Source organism: Scyliorhinus canicula, chromosome 4, assembly GCF_902713615.1.
Source record: "Scyliorhinus canicula chromosome 4, sScyCan1.1, whole genome shotgun sequence".
Classification (NCBI taxonomy): Eukaryota; Metazoa; Chordata; class Chondrichthyes; order Carcharhiniformes; family Scyliorhinidae; genus Scyliorhinus; species Scyliorhinus canicula.
Genome location: NC_052149.1, coordinates 157,288,299 through 157,310,741, shown reverse-complemented (window position 1 = coordinate 157,310,741; position 22,443 = coordinate 157,288,299). Strand labels below are relative to the sequence as shown.

At 44.2% G+C, this 22,443-nt stretch overlaps 1 protein-coding gene across 3 annotated transcripts; it reads right to left on the bottom strand.

The window, feature by feature from the left end:
* Positions 1 to 4,449: 4,449 nt before the first annotated feature.
* On the bottom strand, positions 4,450 to 21,934 carry prelid1a (PRELI domain containing 1a). 3 transcript variants are annotated; one of them, XR_005460430.1, is made up of 7 exons: positions 21,800 to 21,934; positions 20,803 to 20,983; positions 18,969 to 19,191; positions 15,715 to 15,828; positions 15,082 to 15,230; positions 12,740 to 12,818; positions 7,076 to 7,165 (listed from the first exon to the last, which is right to left on the bottom strand). XR_005460430.1 is itself a non-coding variant. In XM_038795429.1 (6 exons), exons 2-6 carry the CDS (start codon positions 20,892 to 20,894, stop codon positions 7,026 to 7,028), a joined length of 648 nt encoding a protein of 215 aa, XP_038651357.1. In that variant the 5' UTR covers positions 20,895 to 20,983; positions 21,800 to 21,934; the 3' UTR covers positions 4,450 to 7,025. The 3 variants fall into 3 exon arrangements, 1 of the variants encoding a protein (XP_038651357.1); XM_038795429.1 differs by lacking the exon at positions 15,082 to 15,230 and having other exon boundaries at positions 4,450 to 7,165; XR_005460431.1 differs by lacking the exon at positions 7,076 to 7,165 and having other exon boundaries at positions 15,082 to 15,297.
* Between the last annotated feature and the right edge of the window lie 509 nt (positions 21,935 to 22,443).

The window sequence follows — 22,443 nt, the reverse complement described above, 5'->3', positions numbered from 1 at the left end:
AAAGCTCTTCACCCACATTCCTGGCATACATGCCACCTGCTGGCATTTCAATATAACAATACTAAAGGCCTGCTCCTGCCTTTATTTTGGGCTCATGTGGAATTTGAAGCTAAGGGTTTTTGCACCTTCATGTTCGCCTTGTTGGAGCTGTCAGCGAGAGGGAGACAGTTGATTAAGATGCAGAACTTTAGGCTGGAACTCGCATTGTGCTTGGACACTGCAGGAGGCAGCACCACAGATGCAGAAGCCAACATCCAAACACCCTGGGGTTCATCTCAGTAGGAGGGGCAGCTGGATTGAGCCCTGTCTGCCCCTGCATCATCTGTCTCTGCCAGCCCTGGCAGCACACCAACGTCTGCACCATGGTGCTGACACCCTCGGTGATGCTCCTCAGTGACTGGGACACGCTCTGCAGTGCCTTGGCAATACCCACCTGCGATTGGGACAAGCTCTGCAGCGCATCAGCCATTCCCATCTGAGACTTGGATATGTCCTACTTGCCTCATCAAAGTTGGCCTGGGTCATTTCCCCCAGCAAGTCGGACAGTCTATCGAGGCCCTCAGCCATGGTCATCACCGACTGTGCCACGCCTTGGACTCCCTCCACTATTCCTGCTGACGTTGTGCACCAGGCTCTCCACTGCGGTCGCTACCCTAGCAGTGTTTTTTTAAATACATTTGGAGTACCCAATAATTTTTTTTCCAATTAAGGGGCAATTTAGCATAGCCAATCCACGTAACCTGCACATCTTTGCGTTGTGGGTGTGAAACCCACACAGACATGGGGAGAATGTGCAAACTCCACACGGACAGTGACCCAGGGCCGGGATTCAAACCCATGTCCTCAGTGCCGTAGTCCCAGTGCTAACCACCTCGCCACATGCCACCCCCTACCCTAGCAGTGTTTGCCTCAGTGCCACACATTACTGGCACTATCACCTGCCCCCTGTAGTCTGTCGGACTCCTCCAATCGGCTGGATTGTCACTAACATCGCCCTCTGAATATCACAGCCGTACCCTAATGCCTGCATCAGCTCCATGTAAATCTGTTCCAGAGGCTCAGCATCTGACTGGACCCAGCTGGGTCCTGGGATCCCAGACCTCCGACTGATATCTCGCCTAGGCAATCCTGCCTCCACCTGATGTGCATCAGCAACTGTGAAGTGCTAACCAGAATGTTCCCAGAGGGCGGCAGAGTTGCGCAGAGGTTAGCACTGCTGTCTAATGACGCCGGGGACTCGGGTTCAATCCCTGCCTGGGTCACTGTCCATATGGAGTTTGCACATTCCCCCGACGTCTGCGTGGGTCTCGCCCCTCACAACCCAAAGATGTGCAGGGGAGGTGGTTGGTCACTCTAAATTGCCCCTTAATTGAAAAAAAATGAATTGGGTACCTTAAATTGCTTTTCTTTTAAATTTCCCCCAGAACCCTGACCACTAATGTTGCCCACCGAGGTGTGTGTCTCTGCGCTGATGGAAGGTGGGGATGACAGCTGGGACACATTGATTGTTGCATCCTCCTCAGAGCTCTCCTCCGAGGTGGTCACATGGGAGGCGGGGGGTGAGACAACCCCCAGATGGGCCAGCGCCGTCCGCAAGAGGACCTGTGGGAGAATGGACATGTGGTCAGTGGAAGGGATGGGTCATTCTGGATGGCCTTAACAACTCACATATGACAGATCTTCTGGATAGGGCCTGGTGGATCCTCACCTCTGTGGTGTGCGTCGATCGTGTTGGTGGTCAGTCTGACCTCGGCCACCACCCCATAACTTTGAGGGCCAATTCCAAGAAGGTGGTGAGGATTCTGATGTCCGTCATCCCGCCGCCAGTCTGGGTCCTCGTCCGATGGTTGTGGCACTCCTTCTCCTGCGGAGACACAGAGAAGGCATCGTTAACCACATGTATGGTTCACCGGTGGGGGGTGTGTGTGGACACGGTGGGGTGTGAAGGAAGGATTGGGGGGGGGTGAAGGGAGGATTGGGGGTAGTGAACAAAGTGTTGGGGGATCCGCATGAGGGTGGGAAGGTTTCAGGGGAGGGGGGTAGGGTGCCAACACATATGCAGCCCGATGCAGGTCTTTTACCTTCTTGTGGCACTGGAGGCCAGTCCTCTAGGTCTCACTGTCTGAGCTGATGGCCGCTGCCACTTTATCCTAGGCGGCACTGACTGCCCTGTGGCTCACCCTCGGGAGAATCGGGCATCCCTCATGGCCTTGACCTCATCCAAGAGCCTCCCCAGGTCCTTGTCTCAAAATCATGGCTATGAGCTATGTGGGGTTGGCTGTGTAGGAGCTGTTTAAGTGTTGCTTGATTGACCTTGTTAACGGGAGGGCTGGCAAGTGTGGCCCTGACAAATCGGCTGCCGAGCCTTCATTTGCGACATGAAGCCCATGGGGCCTCCTTAAGTGGACCAATTAACATTGTATTGCACTGCTGGCCTCATTGGGCCGAGCACCAGGAAACTTGTGGCAGTTCCAGCTCACTACTGCACTGAGAAATCTTTCCGGAGAATCGCGCCCTCTATGTTTCTATGGGACTCGGCTATTGAGTTGGATGATCAGCCATGATCATATTGAATGGCAAAGCAGGCTCGAAGGGCCAAATGGCCTCCCCTGCTCTGATTTTCTGTTACAGGTTGTACTCTGGAAGTATAACTACCTATCAATTTTTTTAAATACCTCAGCACACAATGGCAAACAGCTTGGGTCTCTACAGAGATGGGCTTTAGAAAATAAGCTTTATTAAATAAAGGTTAAAATTGGCAGGATTTTGATGCTGTAAATCTGGAGATTCCTTGTGTGCTGGTCCTAGTAGAAGTCTGGAGGTTCTCACCAAAAAAGCTTTGGCATAAAGAACATTGATCAATTATTCTCGTCTCAGCTATTCAGGGTTTCAAGTTGACATAAGTCGGTGTTTTTCAAACATTTTGCCCAGGACCCATTTTTACCAACTGGCCATCCTTTGGACCCACGCTGGCTAACCTTTGGGACCCATGGGGGCTGACCTTCGGGACCCAGGCTGGCCGACCCTCATGACACGTGCCACCCGAATTTTGCAACCCATTTTTAAAAAAAATCTGTTTGAATATGTGTCCTTCCATATTTAAAAGAAAAACGTTTGTGAAGATATGGGGCTGGAATCTCCCAAAATGGGGCTATGTCCCCATGCCGGCGTTGCACTCCCCCGTTTCCTGAAAAAAATACTAGCCGATTCACATACCTTTAGGGGGAGAGCATGGACCCGGAGTCCTTCACGCAGCTTTGGTTGTGGATACGGGGACCTGCACTTACGGTTTTGAGTCCGTGCGCGACCTCCAGCGGCCGCGCTGAGCTCCATGGCAGACTCAGACCGCGGAGATGGCCCCGTAATGTAGGCCCCCCCGATCAGCCGCGCCCCCTTGCTTCAGACTGACCTGATCTGTGCCCCGGCCCGATATCCAATCCCTGCCCCCCACCTGCAGACATGCGAGTATCCCGACCGGCCATACCATGTTAGTCCATGCCGTCGGGAACTCGGCCGGTCGGGAGCGGAGTATCGCTGGGCGGGCCCTGGCAATGGCCCCCAGCCGTGCGGAGTAATTCGTGAATGCGCGGATCTTCGGGGCCCGATTCCGTCAGGACAGTTGGTTCCCTGCCCCTGTGCCAAACGCGATTTCGGCACAGGGCTGCGGACAATCCAGCCCATGGTTTCCCCAACATTTAGGATATATTCTCAGAGTTTAAACTTTAGAAAATACATTCTAAACACTCGTACTTTCAATTAGTTGTCAGGAGACAGCAACTACAGCACCTCTGAATACTGCATTCTACTTTCTTTTCAACATTTATTTTGTGGTGTATACTAATTACTTTTTCTGCAATTATAACATGTTGATCTTTGGCTAGCTGATGTAGTATTTCAGAAGACAGAGGGACCCTTAAGTCTGTATCAACATTTGCAAAGTCAACAGAAAGCTTGCCAACATGTGCAAGGGTGTGAAATTAAAGGGGACACTAAAGGTGTGAAAACTACTGGCCCAATATAAAACCAAGACATGTGGCTTTTGTCTGAAATGCCACAACATACTTTTAAGTTGAAAGGATAAGGAAGGAGGGAAGTGAGGAAGAGAAAATATGGAGCCCAATCCAAGCAGCAAACCTCCACTAAGTTGATGCAGAGAAGCATCATGGTTTCTGAGAGAAAGCATGCTTATTCTTGATTCAAGTAGAGACTAAAAAAGTTATAAAGGGAGCTACAGTTAATATTAAAGTTTTTGAATATATTAGGAAAAAAAGAGTCGTAACAGGTTGATGGGTCAATATTGTAAATTTTGCTTTCCACATGCCATTGAGAACAGAGAATAAAGAACACCCTTACTTTCTATTCATATCAGAATTAATCATCCCTAAAAGCTAGGGAAGCATTTCTGCAACATGAACATTTAGTTGACTAAAAACAGCACTGAATCGTCAATCAGTGGAGTGGTGTTCTGGACCAGTTCTCTTTATTGCAGATCATTACAACTGTATCTGTTTGTACAATGTAAACGGTAATATATCTGCATTTTTCAGTTTCTTTTGACCATCAAATGGTAAACATATTCTAAAAATATTTGAGTTTACAGTATTTCTGCATTTTAATACCTCGTTGTTGCGCATCACATTCCTGGGCAACCAGATTATTTTTAAAAACAGTAATAATACATTCCTGGGATTAGATTGCAGGTACACCTTTTGAAACTCTCCAACTGTTTGGATATTACAATAAACCTTCAATTCAAAGTTCATCTGAGGAAAATACCAAACACTTCCTCCACCACCCCAACCAGTTAATCAAGCTATCATGCTGTTAACTCAATGCCACCATACAGAAAACATAGTTCTGGATTTTTTTGCAGTTAGTAGAAAAGTGACAACATGTACCGTTGAAATTAAAGACGTCCATGGTGCTTCAGTTAGTGATTTCTGGTGTGAATTTCAAATGTCCCAATGTCAATTTAATTATCTCATCAACCGTACACTGATTTCTGATGTTCAATGGTGATGTCAGCAAGCAGGCTATGCAGCAATTACGCTGAAGAATTGTCAGACAGGAAGCAGGAAGTACAAATCACTTCAATCATTTTATAGAGAGCAAAGAAAGATTAGGATTATGGCAGAAACCGAAATACAAAACAACTTTTGTTTGTAAATCTATGAAATACTTTTTCAGAGAAATCTGGCATTCCAACAAAATTAAATTCACTTTAAGGCCCTGGGAGGATCTTCAGCATTAATATGCTGTTTAAAAAACTGCTTACACCTCACTCAACAAGCATACGGTTTATAAGGTTTTTACAGCGAGACAAAGCATAGAAATGGACGTTCACGTCAATTCTAATGATTTTGAAGATTTTCGCATGTTAGTAACTAAAACCCTGAAAATATGTAAAATAGAATGCATCGCCAACAAAATACTTCAACAGTTAGGGGGGATGAAACAGGGTTTGGGGGGGGGGGGGGGGTATTCCTGTTATATGTTAATATATGGTCTTTTTGTAAACTTTGTAAAAAATTAAGTTTCAATAAAAATATTTGATACAAAACTTTTTTTGTAAATTTCCTTCCGCAAGGACTTGAAGAGTACACCAATTGGAGGAGCAGGAATCACTGACAGCAGCTTCTGTATTTCCAATGCAGATGGTTCAAGTTGCTGTCAGTTTCAGTTATAATGTCGCAGTTTCGCCATCATTACAATTGCAAAATTTGGGCCATATTTGACTATGTATATTTTGAGTTAGTAAATACCATGATACCCATCTGATTAATACTTTATATTCACTGGGTACATGTTATCTTGGTGTATTTAACTTGAGTTTTGTTGACTGTGAACTTGAACTGAATAAAGCTCTGCCCTGATCCACTGCTAAAGATGGTACATGGAGGTGTTGAAATCAAATGTCTGCCTTCCAGTACAAGACGGCATTCATGTGGAAAGACAAACAGGGTTAACATTAAATAGAAAGTATTGGTCCAAAAATAGACTGAGAACCTCCACTCTTATTATTTTATGACTACATGATGTTGAACAGAACGGACTATTCAATACCTTGTTGCAATCAACAATGAATCTGTCTCTACATGATTGCCCTGTCCCAGACAGGTGAAGAGTGGAACAGATCTATAACGATCAACTTGGTGATAGTGTTCAAACGGACACCGACTACAGGTACCAAGCTAACTGAGCGGCACAGTGATTAGCACTGCTGCCTCAGTGCCAGGGACCCAGGTTCGATTCCAGCATTTCCATCCCCGAGTGCTTCATCTGAATTGTACAATTAAGTTAAAAAAAATTCTGAGATAATTCAGCAGTTTCAGTTAAAATACACCAGATATTTCAGAGACTAGATCTATTTATCATAGTTGTTTTTACAATCTACCCTACTTTCTCCAAATTCCCTGGAGAGAAGAGGTTATTATGGTTTTGAATGATCAGAGCTCTACTTGTGTCATATTGCACGCCCACACAGCAATGAAGGTGTTTTAACGACTCTAGTTTCAAAGGATGTAGAATAAAACAGGAGCATTTTCTCTACCAAGGTTCACACTGATCACTATAATTCCCTCCTGTAACTTGTCCACAAGTTCTTAAAATAACATTCTATGAACAGAGCAGCTTGATGAGCTTAGCCAGGGGCAGAAGCAGTTGTTTTTATTCATTCTCAGGATGTGGGCATTTATTGCCAATCCCTAATTGCGCTCAAGTTTCTTTGTTAATTCATTGCCCGTTATAATTAGTGAACGTTGAGGCTGCTGGCAGCATCCATAGTATTTACTATTCAATCTGTGGAATTGTAATAATGGCTATTCACTGAATTTTTGGAAAATTACAATTGAATTAAATCAAGTTCAAAGGTTTTGGGTCATATTTAACTGCTCTGCATGGCAGAAACTATTTCAACTTTGTGTTATGGTGCACACATTACACAACATTATGTGTTGTACAGAGGTTTTGTCAAGTGTAGACACAAAGTAACGGGTCTCCAAGGTTGAAGAGTGAAAGCAGAGGTCTCAGACATAATGCGGTTTCTTTTGTGGTCCTGTTTTGCTGGCCAGATCCTTTGCTTTCTCTTTTGCTGCCAGGGCTGTTTCTTTAGCCTTCTCAGTTGCTTCTTTAGCAGTCTCCCTTAATGTCTTCGTAGGTGTTTCACCTGGGGAGTGGGAAAGACGAAACATTCTCGTCAGCTGGGGCATCTCTACAATTATGTATACAATTATCTCTACCCCAAAATTCACTTGATGAAATATTACAAAACGGCAAACTATTTTAAAAAGCTGGTAAAAACCCTGCAATTTGTTTTCCCAATTTTGAAGTAAAAGTTTTACCCTCATGATTTCTTCCTAAAAAGTCAAACAGTCAGATTATAGTTACAACTAACATCTTGTCCTGAGGGGCCTCAGCATCACGAGGGCATAAATATGATCTTAAATAGGCCATGGCTAAAACTAGGCTAAACATGCTGGTAAAAGAGAATCACTCCACAAGCATGAATGTGTTAACAGAGATTAAGAACTATTTTAAATGAAGCAAAACATACTGGGCGGCGAATGTGGAGAAGGTGCGGAGCTGGGTCAGAGGGGTTGATTCCCAGTGGGTCAGAATGGAGGAGAGTTTGTGCAGGGGGTCAGGACTGAAAGCACTAGCAACAGTGCCGCTCCCGATAGCCCCGGGGAAATACTCAGGGAGTCCGGTAATAATAGCTTCATTGAGAATTTAGAGGCAGTTTCGCCAACACTTCGGATTGGGGGCAGGGTCATGGGAAATGCCGATTCGGGGGAAACGACAGATTTGAGCCAGGGAGGTGGGATGGAAATTTTCGGAAATGGGAGAAGGGGATTAAGACGCTAAAAAATTTGTTTGTTTAGGGTCGGTTTGCAGGACTGAAGGAGCTGGAAGCGAAGTATGGGCTGGAGGCACGCTGAAATGTTTAGATACATGCAGGTTAGTGATTTTGCCAGAAAGGAGATACAGAGCTTCCCGGTGGAACCTGCCTCCACATTGCTGGAGGAGGTGCTGACGACAGGGGGACTGGAGAAGGAGGTAGTGTCAGCGGTTTACGGAGCTATTTTGGACAGCACAGCAACTGGCCCTTCGGCCCTCCAAGCCCGTGCCGACCATGCTGCCCATCTAAACTAAACTCTTCTACACTTCCTGGGTCCATATCACTCTATTCCCATCCTATTCATGTATTTGTCAAGATGCCCCTTAAATGTCACTATCGTCCCTGCTTCCACCACCTCCTTTAGCAGCGAGTTCCAGGCACCCACTACTCTCTGTGTAAAATAACTTGCCTCGTACATCTCCTCTAAACCTTCCCCCTCGCACCTTAAACCTTTGCCCCCTAGTAATTGACCCCTCTACCCTGGGGAAAAGCCTCTGACTATCCACTCTGTCTATGCCAGGTGTGGGCAAACTACGGCCCGCGGGCCGCATGCGGCCCGTCAAAGGTCTTTATGTGGCCCACCAAGATCAAGTCTTTAAAAAAAGAAAAAAAAAAATTTTTATTTTTATTTTTTTATTTTAAGGTTAATGGGGGGGTGTTACTGGTATAGGGTGGATACGTTGGCTTGAGTAGGGTGATCATTGCTGGGCACAACATGTGTTTCATGTGAAGTTTCTACTTTAAAATATTAATTAATAAAAATTAATTGCTTTTTTTTCCTTTAAACTGAGTTACTTTGTTTTTCAAATAAATGTGTTTCATGTAAAGTTTCTACTTTAAAATATTAATCAATAAAAAAAAGCAATTAAGAAACTTCTTCAAAAACCTTTTATTTTGGCTATTTTAAATATTAATTATTTTACTTAATATACTATGCGGCCCTTTAAAATTGTGAATTTCTGAATGTGGCCCTTGCACGGAAAAGTTTGCCCACCCCTGGTCTATGCCCTCATAATTTTGTAGACCTCTATCAGGTTGCCCCTCAACCTCTGTCGTTCCAGTGAGAACAAACTGAGTTTATTCAACGGCTCCTCATAGCTAATGCCCTCCATACCAAGCAACATCCTGGTAAATATCTTCTGCACCCTTTCTAAATCCTCCACTCTTTCTAAATCCTCCACATCCTTCTGGTAGCGTGGCGACCTGAATTGAACACTACTCCAAGTGTGGCCTAAGGTTCTATACAGCTGCAACATGACTTGCCAATTCTTATACTCAATGCCCCAGCCAATGAAGGCAAGCATGCCGTATGCCTTCTTGACCTTCTCCACTGTGTTGCCCCTTTCAGTGTCCTGTGGACTTGTACACCTAGATCTCTCAGACTTTCAATACTCTTGAGGATTCTACCATTCACTGTATATTCCCTACCTGCATTAGACCTTCCAAAATGCATTACCTTACATTTGTCCGGATTAAACTCCATCTGCCATCTCTCCGCCCAAGTCTCCAAACGATCTAAATCGTGCTGTTTCCTCTGACAGTCCTCATCGCTATCTGCAATTCCACCAACCTTTGTGTCGTCTGCAAACTTACTAATCAGACCAGTTACATTTTCCTCCAAATCATTTATATATACTATGAACAGCAAAGGTCCCAGCACTGATCCCTGCGAAACACCACTAGTCATAGCCCTCCAATTAGAAAAGCACTCTTCCATTGCTACTCTCTGCCTTCTATGACCTAGCCAGTTCTGTATCTACCTTGCCAGCTCACCCCGATCCCATGTGACTTCACCTTTTGTACCAGTCTACCATGAGAGACCTTGTCAAAGGCCTTACTGAAGTCCATACAGACAACATCCACTGCCCTACTTGCATCAATCATCTTTGTGACTGCCTCGAAAAACTCTATTAAGTTAGTGAGACACGACCTCCCCTTCACAAAACCATGCTGCCTCACACTAATACGTCCATTAATTTCCCTACCACTGACGTAAGGCCCACCGGCCTATAGTTCCCTGGATTATCCTTGCTACCCTTCTTAAACAAAGGAACTACATTGGCTGTTCTCCAGTCCTCTGGGACATCACCTGAAGACAGTGAGGATCCAAAGATTTCTGTCAAGGCCTCAGCAATTTCCTCTCTAACCTCCTTCAGTATTCTGGGGTAGATCCCATCCGGCCCTGGGGACTTAATATTTTTCAAGACACCCAACACCTCGTCTTTTTGGATTTCAATGTGACCCAGGCTATCTACACACCCTTCTCCAGACTCAACAGCCACCAATTCCTTCTCTTTGGTGAATACTGAAGCAAAGTATTCATTTAGTACCTCGCCCATTTCCTCTGGCTCCACACAGATTCCCTTGCCTATCCTTCAGTGGGCCAACCCTTTCCCTGGCTGCCCTCTTGCTTTTTATGTACGTGTAAAAAGCCTTGGGATTTTCCTTAACCCTATTTGCCAATGACTTTCCGTGACCTCTTCTAGCCCTCCTGACTCCTTGCTTAAGTTCCATTCTTGCTTAGGTTCTCCTGCAGTACTAGAACACAAGATCAAGACCTTTTTCAGGGTGTAACATCTGGCCCCATTTCGTTTCCTTTTTCTTTGCAGGTTTTGGTTTTATTCTCCTTTAGCTCGTTTTTGCTTTTGGACAGCAGCTATTCAACCTGCCATTTATTCCTCCTCGACACATCTTTTGTTTCTTTAGTTGTCTCAGTACCACCTCCTTATGCCTTGCACCACCAACTCTTTTTCCACTTAATATCTTCTGTCTTCCATCAGAGCATGGACCTTCTTCTCTTTTGTTCTTTTTCACTGAAGAGAGGAAGGTCCATGCTCTGATGGAAGACAGAAGATATTAAGTGGCTGGTTTAGCACAGGGCTAAATAGCTGGCTTTTAAAGCAGGCTAGCAGCACGGTTCAATTCCCGTACCAGCCTCCCTGAACAGGCGCCAGAATTTGGCGACGAGGGGCTTTTCGCAGTAACTTCATTTGAAGCCTACCTGTGACATTAAGCAATTTTCATTTCATCCCCCCCCCCCCCCCCCCCCCCCCCACTCCCCCACTTTCATTTGCCTAAAACCTTTTCCCAGTTGTAATGTTAGGTCAACGATCTGAAATGTTAACACTGGCCCATAACTTTGGGGTTTTGCAATGATGCGCTCATCAATCACTCTAGTAAATTGTAGCTCAGTTGGCTAGACAGCTGGTCTGGTTGATAATACAGAGCAAGACCAGCAGCGCGGGTTCAATTCCCCTACCGACTGAGGTAAGTCATGAAGTCCCCGCTTTCTCAACCTTGCCCCTCGCTGGAGGTGTCGTGATCCTCAGGTTAAATCACTACCAGTCAGCTCTCAAAGGGGAAAGCAGCCTATGGCATCTGGGACTACGGCAACTTTACACACTTACAGATTTTCTCCGCAATTGCCAGAAGTGCTAACTTCCCCTGGACAATTGCACTGGGCTGGGAACCATCCAACGGAAGCGATTTAAATCGCTAACTTCAGATGGTTTTGCCAGTTTTACCCTAATAGCTACTCTGAAAGAATTAGAATAGAAAAGAAAATCCTTCTAACTCCAGAGTAATTGGTTAAACACCCACACCCCACACACCAACCTCCTGTCTCCCAACAAGGGACCCAGCACAACCCCCCAGCCCCGACCCTTCCCCTTCGTCCAACCCACTGTGACCCCCTTTTCCTGGTCTCCACACCCCGCCCGTCTCCCAGTCTCCCTGTTCTTCCACCCTTCCCAGACTCCCCGCTCCTCCCCGGTCATCCTGCCCCTCCCCCCTCCCTGACCCCACACCCCCCTCTTCTAGTCTCCCTGCCCCATCCCCACCATTGCCGGAACCACTTACCGTTGAAACTTACTTGTTCCCTTTAAATTGACCCGTAACACATGCCCTTTAAGGTAGCTAGTGTCGTAAAAAGGAGAGGTTCATTTCCTCCCTGTACCCCAGTTACTCCACGCCGATGCAACCGGGGTTGCACTTTGCTGCTCTGGTCTCATCCAGCCTAAGTGAGGTTGGGCGAGACAGGGGCTTTGGAATTACAATGAAGGCAAGTTCACCCAGAGTGGCAATCCGATGGAGATTGCCACTCTGAGCAAGTTACGGGTTTCTGTTTCTCTCTTCACAGATGTTGCCTGACCTGCTGAGCGTTTGCAGCATTCTGTTTTTATAAATGACACTGCTGACTGTCGTTTATTGCCTTATCCTGAACGATGCATAATTTCTCTTCACAACAAACTCTGAAGATACGTAAAATGAGCAGTTCTCAACAAAGGAGGCTGTGTGATCCCTTCAAAAAAAGTGTTTAAAATGGACAAGTATATTTCTGATTTCCCCAGTTATGTTTTACCATAACCATTGGAATGTATTGGCTGAGTAAACAATATCTAAGTTCCAACGAACCTACAAGAGGCAAGGAGAAAAGGGAAGGACATGGTAATTTATTGGCACAAGAGGTTAAAATAACTGACAGAACTTCTAAATCCAGGAACAAATCTGTTGGGAAAAATTCCAATTTTGCTGCAGTAACTTGATTGTCAATCAAGTACTCCTCATGGCATATAAATAAATAATAATGTTGATCTACCATCAGATTTCTACTCAGCCCAACTAGATATTATTTACCTAGATATTGCATGACTCAGGTTGTATCTGATAGAGCCCAGCTACAATTTCTTATAGAAGATAATCAGAAACTGGATTCCAGGAGGTCACCAATGTGAACAGCACTGTTTCTATTGGTGTAATTAGGTATTTTCAAACCAGCGTTATATTGGTTCAGTTCAGTTTATAATCAGTGAAATAAAACATGCGTTCTTGTGATACACGTACCTTGCATTCTAGCCAGAACATACTCAAAACCTTTCATTGTCTTGGTTATGCTACTCTTAAAGCTGGCAAGGCCGCATTCCTGAAGAAAGAAAAAGAACAATGACACCATGTAGGGAACACCTGTATTGAACATTTTAGTTCAATCTTTTTTTGGGTGGATGCTTCAGGAAACATCCATTTTAGGAACTATCGGCACTTAATACCAGCATCAAGTACTTCCAAGGCACATAAAGACAACGTAAAATAGCCAAAATTATCCACAAATTCAGATGGGAACTGAGTGATAATTAAATTAAAACAGAAAACTATTTTCTTTATAGAAGCCTTATAAACATATGGTGCAAAAACAAAATATTTGCATTTATACTTCTCTCATATCATTTACTATTTAGTTTAAACATGGACACAAGAGCTGATCTCATGAAGTGAGAGTGACTGCCTTTGACATCAAGGCCTCATTTGAACAAGTGTGGCATTCAGGAGCCCCATCAAAACTGGAATCAAGAGGAGGAAGTCTTTCCACTGGTGGAGTCATACCGAGCACAAAGAAAGATGGCTGAAGTTGTTGGAAGCCAATCATCTCAGTCCCAGCATATCACTGCAGGAGTTCCTCAAGGTTGTGTCCTCGGCTCAACTACCTTCCAGCTGCTTCATCAATGATCTTCCTTCTTTCAAAAGGTCAGAAGTGGGATGTTTGATGAGGATAACACTATATGCAGCACCATTCACGACTCTTCAGATATGGAAGCAGTCTATGCCCATATGTAACAAGACTTGGGCAACACTCAGTCTTGGGCTGATAAGTGCCAAGTAACATTCATGCCACACAAGTGTTGGGAAAACCATATCTATAAGAACTATATTTTTCTTTTAAAAGTTGGAAGGACATTGCATTATTTGAATTGGATTTATTTTTTGAAAAGGTCATTATTGTGGTTTGGGAGCAAGCACGCCTTTTCCAAGATATCACCTGATCAACATGGTACTTGATAGGGGAGAGCGGTTTGCTCGTTTGCACTGAAATTATTTTTATTGGTGGAGAAAAAATGGGTTTAAAGGCAAAGGCAGTGATTTACCAGAAATCACGTGACAGAAATGAGCTTTATGTTTTGAACTTGTTTATTTTATTCAGTTGAGACTAAACTGAGAAAGCGAAAAGCTGCCTAGCTCACATTCTCCTTTCCTTGCCTGAAACAGTGGTTTACAGTATACAGCTAGGAATCCTTGGCAGGAATTCTCCGGTCATCATGATTTCCTTTTCCCTTTGGCAGCGCAACCCCGTCAGCGGATTTTGTGGCGGAGTGGGGTGGTTTCAATGGAAAATCCCATTGACAAGCAGCGGGAGGATAGAATCCTGTCACCAGCAAGCGGCACGCACCAAGAGACATGTGGCTGGGGGACCAAACAATCCTGCCCCTCACCTCAGTGAAACTTGTCTGTCTTTGGAAATTAAAGATATGAGACAAGGAGGACTGATCCAGCAATATTCTCCTCCACAAAAAAGTTCCATTGGTGAGAACCTTCAGGCATTTACTGGGACTGGCAATCTGTCTCCAAAGGGAACTCCAGATCAATGGCGTCGCAACCCTGCAAACGACATACCTTTTTTTTTATTTTAGAGTGGCCAATTATTTTTTCCAATTAAGGGGCAATTTAGCATGGCCAATCCACCTATCCTGCACATCGTTTGGGTTGTGGGGGTGAAACCCACGCAGATAACGAACTACATCCTTTTTTAATGGTCTATTCTTGAAAGCCCTTCCCTGCAGACCCATGTGGGTCTGGGTGCGTGTGGTGTGTACTTGTGCTGGGAATTTTAAACGGAGTAGTTAGTTATATCTCCAGATTACAATTGAGTGTTAACCAGTTCTTGCAACTTGTTTTTAAAAAAGTTTTGCTTCTTCAATAAATCAACCATTCTGAGTTTATTGAATTAAACCTGGTTAAAGTCTCTATTATTCTCGGTCTAACAGTAGCAAAGGTAAATAATTAGTCATTGTGATAAGTGAATTAAATTTTTAAGCTAATGGTGCGACCTCTGGAGTAATGGGGCTACATAAACTGCACACTCATCTCATCCTGGTCGTAACACAAGTGCCAGGAAAAGACCATCTCCCCATGGCATTCAATGGCATTACCAATGCTGAGTCCCCAATTCTCAACATCATGATGGGTTACCTTTGGCCAGAAACCAAACTGGACTAGCCATATAAACACTGTGGCTAAAGAGCAGGATAGAGGTTGGGAATTCTGCCACAATTAATTCACCTCTTGCCTTCCCAAAGGCTGTCCACTATCTAGAAGGCACAAGTCAGGAGTGTGGTGGAATATTCTCCACTTGCCTGGGTGAGTGCAGCTCCAACAATGAAGAAATTCAGCGCCATCCAGGATTAAGCAGCTTGCTTGATTGACACCCTATCTGCCATGAACACACAGTAGCAGCACATGTGTACAAGGCTCCTTTGTCAGTATCCTCTAGGGTCATAGAGATCTGCAGCACAGAAAAGGATCTTCAGTCCATCATGTCTATGCCGGTCTAAATCAGTGACCTCTACAATCTAGAAGGACAAGGACATGGGAACATTATCAACTGCAAATTCCCCTCCAAGTTACACACCATCCTGGCTTGGTAATACATAGTCGTTCCTTTACTGTTATTGAATCAAAATCCTGGAACTCCCTCTCAAACAGCACTGCGGGTGTTCTTACAACACGTGAACAGCTCACTGCCACCTTCCAAAAGGCAATCCAGGACGGGAAATAAAAAATGTTGGCCTAGCCAGTGACATATGCATCAGATGAGTTTGGAGTGCAAAGACAGTATGCAAGTGAAACAGCATCAGACATGTGATTCTCGAGCAAATTACAAAGCCAAAGGAAGGCCTGCAGCTCAATTCCTTTTTAAACTCACGATGAACTAAGCAGAACAAATCATTTACGGGAATTAAATGAAAACTTAAAACTTCTACACCAACCTGAATGGCTAATGAGAAGCCATACAAGTTTGAAGAAATCCAAGCCTCACGTTTGATTTGAGTCCAGTTTTTATTTTCAGGGTGTATTCGATATTCACACCACTCTCGCACAACCTGATAAAAGGTTAAACACACAAATATACATTGACATTAGTGACTGAGGATCTTTTAAACACTTCCATAATCTCATATTTTTCACCGCTTTCCACTTTCATTTAGACACCAATAAATGAAAGTCAGATTGTACCAAATTTGAAAATATAATGTTACAAATTGTAATAGAACAAATGGACAAATGACCCAAAAACATCTCGGTCTTCTTTTGATGAGCAGGCTTCATGAACCAAATTAACTTTCTACAATGCATTCTTAAATCTTTATGATGTCATATATGGAATTACATAGACAGTGAACATGGAAACAGACAATTTGCCACATCCAGTGTTGGTGTTTCTCCTCCATGAGCAGTAATTCAAATCCTCAGTGCCTGCCTTTTCTCAAATGTTCTATGTTTGCCTTTCTTTCAATGACCCATCTAATCAATTCTTAATTGTTGGCATGGGCCCCAAATCCAGAAGTGCACCAGTTTCGCAAGCTGGTGTTAAAAAAAACTTCACTGCTCTCCATCCAAAATCCTTTCCAGTTATTATCGACATGCCCCCTCAAGAAATACCCTACAATCACTGAAGACAGTCTGTTTCTAACAACCCTGTTTCATGCAATCATAAGAACATAAAAAATAGGATCCTCAAGCCTTCTCCACCATTCAAAACATAATGGTTGATCTGATCTTGGTTTCAACTTCTTGACTTTTCCTATAACCCTTCACACTCTATCGTTCAAAAATCTATTTCAACCTTGAATATATTCAATAATAGTCTCCATGGCTCTCTGGGTAGCGAATTCCAAATATTCACAACCCTCTGAAAAAATTCTTCCTCAATTCCATCATAGAATCCCTACAGTTCAGAAAGATGCCATTCGGCTTATTGAATGTGCATTGACCCTCAGAAAGGGCACTCTACCTAGGTCCTCCGTCCACACCTCCGTCCACCCCGCCCTATCCCTTTAACCCAACCTGCACACTGCTGGACACCAATCCACCTAATCTCCACATCTTTGGACAGTGGGAGGAAAACCGAGCACTTTTTTTTTTTTTTTTTTTTATAAATTTAGCGTACCCAATTATTTTTTCCAATTAAGGGGCAATTTAGTGTGGCCAATCCACCTATCCTGCACATCTTTTGGGTTGTGGGGGCGAAACCCACGCAGACACGGGGAGAATGTGCAAACTCCACACGGACAGTGACCCAGGGCCGGGATTCGAACCCGGGTCCTCAGCACCGTAGGCAACAATGCTAACCACTGTGCCACCGTGCTGCCCGAAAACCGAGCACTTAAAGGACACCCACCAACTCACAGTGCCAGCAGTGTGTACCATCTACAAGATGCACTACAGGAGCTCACCAAGGTTAATAAGGCAGCACCTTCCAAACCCATGACCAGTACCATCTAGAAGGACAGATACTTGGGAACACCACAACCTGAAGGTTCCCCTCCAAGTCACTCACCAACCCGACTTGGAAATATATCACCATTCCTTCACCGTCACTGGGTCAAAATCTTGGAATTTCCTCCCGAGCAGCACTAAGGGTACACCTACACCTCAGGGACTGCAGCAGTTCCAAAAGGCAGCAGCTCGCCACCACCTTCTGAAAGGCAACTAGGGATGGGCAATAAATGAGAAGTTACTAAACTTGTATTGATAGACCACATCTGGGGTACGGTACATTTCTGATTAAAAGCAAATTACTGCAGATGCTGGAATCTGAAACCAAAGAGAAAATGCTGGAAAATCTCAGCAGGTCTGGCAGCATCTGTAGGGAGAGAAAAGAGCTAATGTTGAGTCCAAATGACCCTTTGTCAAAGCTCTGATTGCCGTATTATCAGGAAGCAGAAGTACCAGAAAGACTGTAAAAAATAATTTATAAGGATAATATCAAAATTACAGGAAAGGAAGGACAGGCTGGATTTCATTTCCAAATAGGGCTCTTTAATATGGTGAGATGCTTCAAAAAAGTAGACATAGTAGATTTCCAATGAGAAATAAAACTAGGGGTCATCAATAGAGTCACCAAGGAATCAAATAGAAAATTTAAAATAAATTACTTTACCCAGAGGGTAGTGAGAAAGTGAAGCTTACTATCACAAGTAGTTGAAGCGAATAGTAGAGATGTGTTACCAGCAACCATAAAGTCTTTGAAAGATGCAACAACATGCAATAATTGGCACGATTAACATAGGAAAGCGTGGGGGGGGGGGGGGGGTTGGAATTAAAAAGAGGTCACATGGGTAGAGGGGGTAAAGGATGTGAACTGGCATTTGAATATCAAGGAATTTAATTCAATGACAGAGAGAACATGTGGGTTTTGATAAAACGGGCACAATTGGGAAACAGAACACAATGCAGGATAGGCTGTGAGGAACAGAGTTACGGTTTACGTAGGATGGAGATGTGGAGGCTTGCGAGGAATACTGGAGAACAGAGGGGTTTGTTATGTTTAAAGTAACAGAAGTTTTGGAACAAGCTCAGAAACTGTGACAGTACTCGTTTAAAGTTCATTACCAGCAATCTTTGCGAAGAGATATTTGATGCTGGCTGGTTCTAAAGGAATTCAAAAGATGGAACAAGTGCCACAGTACAGGTAAAGTACACTAGTTAGGCTACAATTGGAGTACTGTATGCAACTCTGGGTGCACTATTAGAGAAATATATTAAACATGGAAAGGGTGCAGTGAAGATATCTTAAAATGATAATACTAGTTATGACAGATTATATTTGGAATGCTTCACTGTAAGTGGCTAATGAGTCAGAGAATATATATGAAAAGGAGATTAAAGCATTTGAAATGAAGTATGGAAGTGGGATTAGAGCTTCAGCTGGAGAGCTAGTGCTACCACAGTTAATCAGGCTACAGGGAGAATTGTCTCAAGTGTAGATAAGCATTCAAGAATTCCACATCTAAATTTGCCTTCAGCAAGCTCCTGGTTCTCCAAGGAGACAACATGAAGATTAGCAATTTTCCCAATAGGGAATTCCTATACCTCCCAACATCCACTGACACAACCACACTACGAGGTATATAAAATATCCAACTGCTCACTGATTCCAATGAGGAACAGTTGCTGAGGAATGAATTCTAGGTGTAGAAACATCTACTTTTATTTTAAAAGTTCAAATGCTCAGACATACCAGAAGTCGTGCATGATTTATATTCCATGTAAACGTAGTTAAAGTTTTATGCTTCAAATCCACTACTGAATCTTCTAGAACGAAGGCGGAGTGGGCGACATTAGTAGGAAACAATCTCTCTGCCCACCGAGGCACTATGCCTGTCTTGGTGAGTAATCGTCGGGAAATCACTTTGTCAGGAGTTACCTCACGGTGGATGACATCCTCTGTAAGAACGTGCTTGCTGGAAGAGTAAAAACATTGAAATGGTGTTGATGTAGAGGGAACTGCAGCTTTTAATCAATAATGTATTTTACCGTACATTACTCCAAACAACCCCATATTATAGAAATTATTTTATTCCACCCAAGAAAACAATTAAAATGTTTTATTTTAGATCAGTAACACTGATTAGCATTTCTTCCCCCATGGGACAGCATAAAAATAACTGAATTAACTGGGCATTCATTCATTTCATTAATTGTGGAACACTGATAGAGCAGAATAACTGCTAATTCGTCCACATGACAATCACCGCATTTCAAAGATAATCAATTCTCAAGTGCTTGAGACATTTCAATATTTATTCCCAAGTGTTATATGTGGAATGTCTGATGTACAATGGATTCTTTTCCACTCTACCACAGGCAGGTGAAGAGTGAAGCTCTCTGCATCCTGTCCACAAAATGTCTAACCACAAGCCTAACAACTGCATCAATTATGCATCCAACAGTTTGGTTTGATGTGATGTGTATAGCAGGTAGGCGAAGAGAAATCGTGTTTCTCGATTTTTGTGCGCTTTAAACTTTTAGCTTGCAGCCACACGAAAAGCAGACCCTAGTGAGCAAGTCTCCCCCTGTCCGTGCAGAACCTCTCCACTGACGAGTTCTCTGCGGTACCTGCATATGGGATCATAAAAGCTGTATCCCTAGTGGCCCAAGGATAATGCTTCAGAACAACTTGGATGAGGTTCAGTGCCCAAACATGCAGTACACCGGCCCAATGGCATGTGGACGTGCCCTAGCCTCATGAACCAAACATGAACCAGTTATGGACAAATAGTTCCACTGCCTAGTGGATCCTCAGAAGAACCAAAGGCTAAGCGAGTAAACCCTGACAAAAAATCTGGAGTGGAGCATAACGGCAGGCCTTAATAGGTAATCTTTCTGGCTATTAAGCAATTACAATTGCATTTCTTTGGTCGAGAAGGGGCCATCCCAGGGTCTCCATGGAGCTTGCCTCGGTTTCCACTCTGCAGAGTTTCGCTGAACAGATTTACCACTCGAGCACAAACCATTGTTTCATAAATTGTACGGCTGCTAGACGCCTGCACAAATATGATTTTTTTCTATTTGCCACATGGGTCACCCCATTGCTTGGAGATGCTGTTGATTTGTGCTACATTAGTTTGGTGTAGTTGTTGCATGTACAAAAGGAACTGTTTAAAAAAAAATTCAATTAAGACCATTACAAACAGCAGAGCCATTTAATCCAATTAGATTCAAACCTTATATTTCAAAGGTGAAAAAAAGTCTGGCAACCAACTTCCTAACCCAGTCCCTGCTGTTCCTCATGATTCAAATGAATATATACACACCAGAAAATTAATTTGCACTCACCTTTTTTTTTTAAATTTACAGTACCCGATTATTTTTTTCCAATTAAGGGGCAATTTCGCGTGGCCAATCCATCTACCCTTCACATCTTTTTACGGTGTGGGGGTAACACCCACACAGACACAGAGAATGTTCCACACAGATAGTGACCTAGGGCGGGATCGAACCAGGGTCCTTGGCGCCGTGAGGCAGCAGTGCTAACCACTGCATCACTGTGCTGCCCCTTAATTTGCACTCACCTGTATGGGTTTGGATAGCGCTGCCAGAATGCAGAAAATACTTGGTCCCATGAACTCTTCAGATCATTCAGACCCAGGAAATACTTCATCATTGTTCCCAGAGGATAGGAATGAACCAACGAAAATGGAACTTGTGCCTTGGTCGAGTGGGCAGAGATTATTAACCCTTGATGATGATTATCTAGGTTATTTTAAAACACAGTTAACTGTTGCAATCGGATTAACGGCGGCATATAAATCAGGCCACATTATTTAATTTCTAATCTCCATGTTTCTATCTTCTTCCTGATAGCTAATATTCCTTAGCTCATCAATTTCCCTTCCTGAAGCTAAAAATGTCCTCACATTTCCCCCTCCTGACCCACAAAATTGTTATGACACATCTGGTCCGTTGTGTCTGCACCGACTGTCAAAATGAGTATCCTGGCTTTGTTTTTTATTTGTTCCTGGGACGGGGGTGTCGCAGGCTGGGCCAGCATTCACTGCCCATCCCTAATTGGCATTGAGGGGGCAGTTAAGAGTAAGCCACATTGCTGTGGATCTGGAGTCACGAATAGACCAGACCAGGGAAGGTGGACAGATTTCCTTCCCTAAAGGACATTAATGAACCAGGTGTTTTTTTACCACTGGTTTCATGTTCATCATTAGACTTTTAATTCCATATTCTTATAGAATTCAAATTTCACCATCTGCAGTGCCGGGTCCCCAGAGCAGTACTCTCCTGCTTAGTGCCATTCCCCTGCACACAATCACTTGAATAAAAACAACCTAATCCCTGGATTGACCCTGCCTCCGCCCACATTGCAGGCAGTGCTTTCCAGACCCCCTCCCGGAGGCATTGCCTCTTCCCCACCCCGCCCCTCTCTCCAGTCCAGAGGAAGGTCAGACACGTGTCCACCAGCCGACCTCTGACTCCATTCTTAACCTCCGGCTGGCCGTTCAGGTTCGAGGTCCCAGCCGTGGATTCCCCTCCCTCCTCAGGAGGGTTGGCTCTCACCTGCTTCATGTTCCCATGCGGGGGTCGCGGGTCGGAGCTGCCACCGATCATCAGCAGCGGCCGCACCGCGCCGCCATCTTGCCGCCTGCCGACCGGCCGGCAACAGTTCCACTTCCGGAGCAAAGGGTGCCCGATGCCGCGCAGGCGCCGGGATCCTGCTACACACAGGCTCAGGTCTGTCCTGTCAGCAGCTGAGAGACATTTGAAGTGAAGTCTGACAGAAATGTGATACAAAATCATGATACCATTAAAGGCCAGCAACAGCTCGGTCCGTTTCCTTAAACCTGAACTTCAATATCTATCAGACTGGAGGTGACCTCTGGTGGATAACTACTGCTCTGCATAGAACATTACAGGGCAGTACGGACCCTTCGGCCCTCGATGTTGCGCCGACCTGTGAAACCATCTGAAGCCTATCTGACCTACACTATTCCATTTTCATCCATATGTCTATCCAGCGACCACTTAAATGCCCTTAAAGTTGGCGAGTCTACTACTGTTGCAGGCAGGGCGTTCCACACCCCTACTACTCTCTGAGTAAAGAAACTGCCTCTGACATCTGTCCTATATCTACTACCCCTCAATTTAAAGCTATGTCCCCTCGTGTTGGTCATCACCATCCGAGGAAAGAGACTCTCACTGTC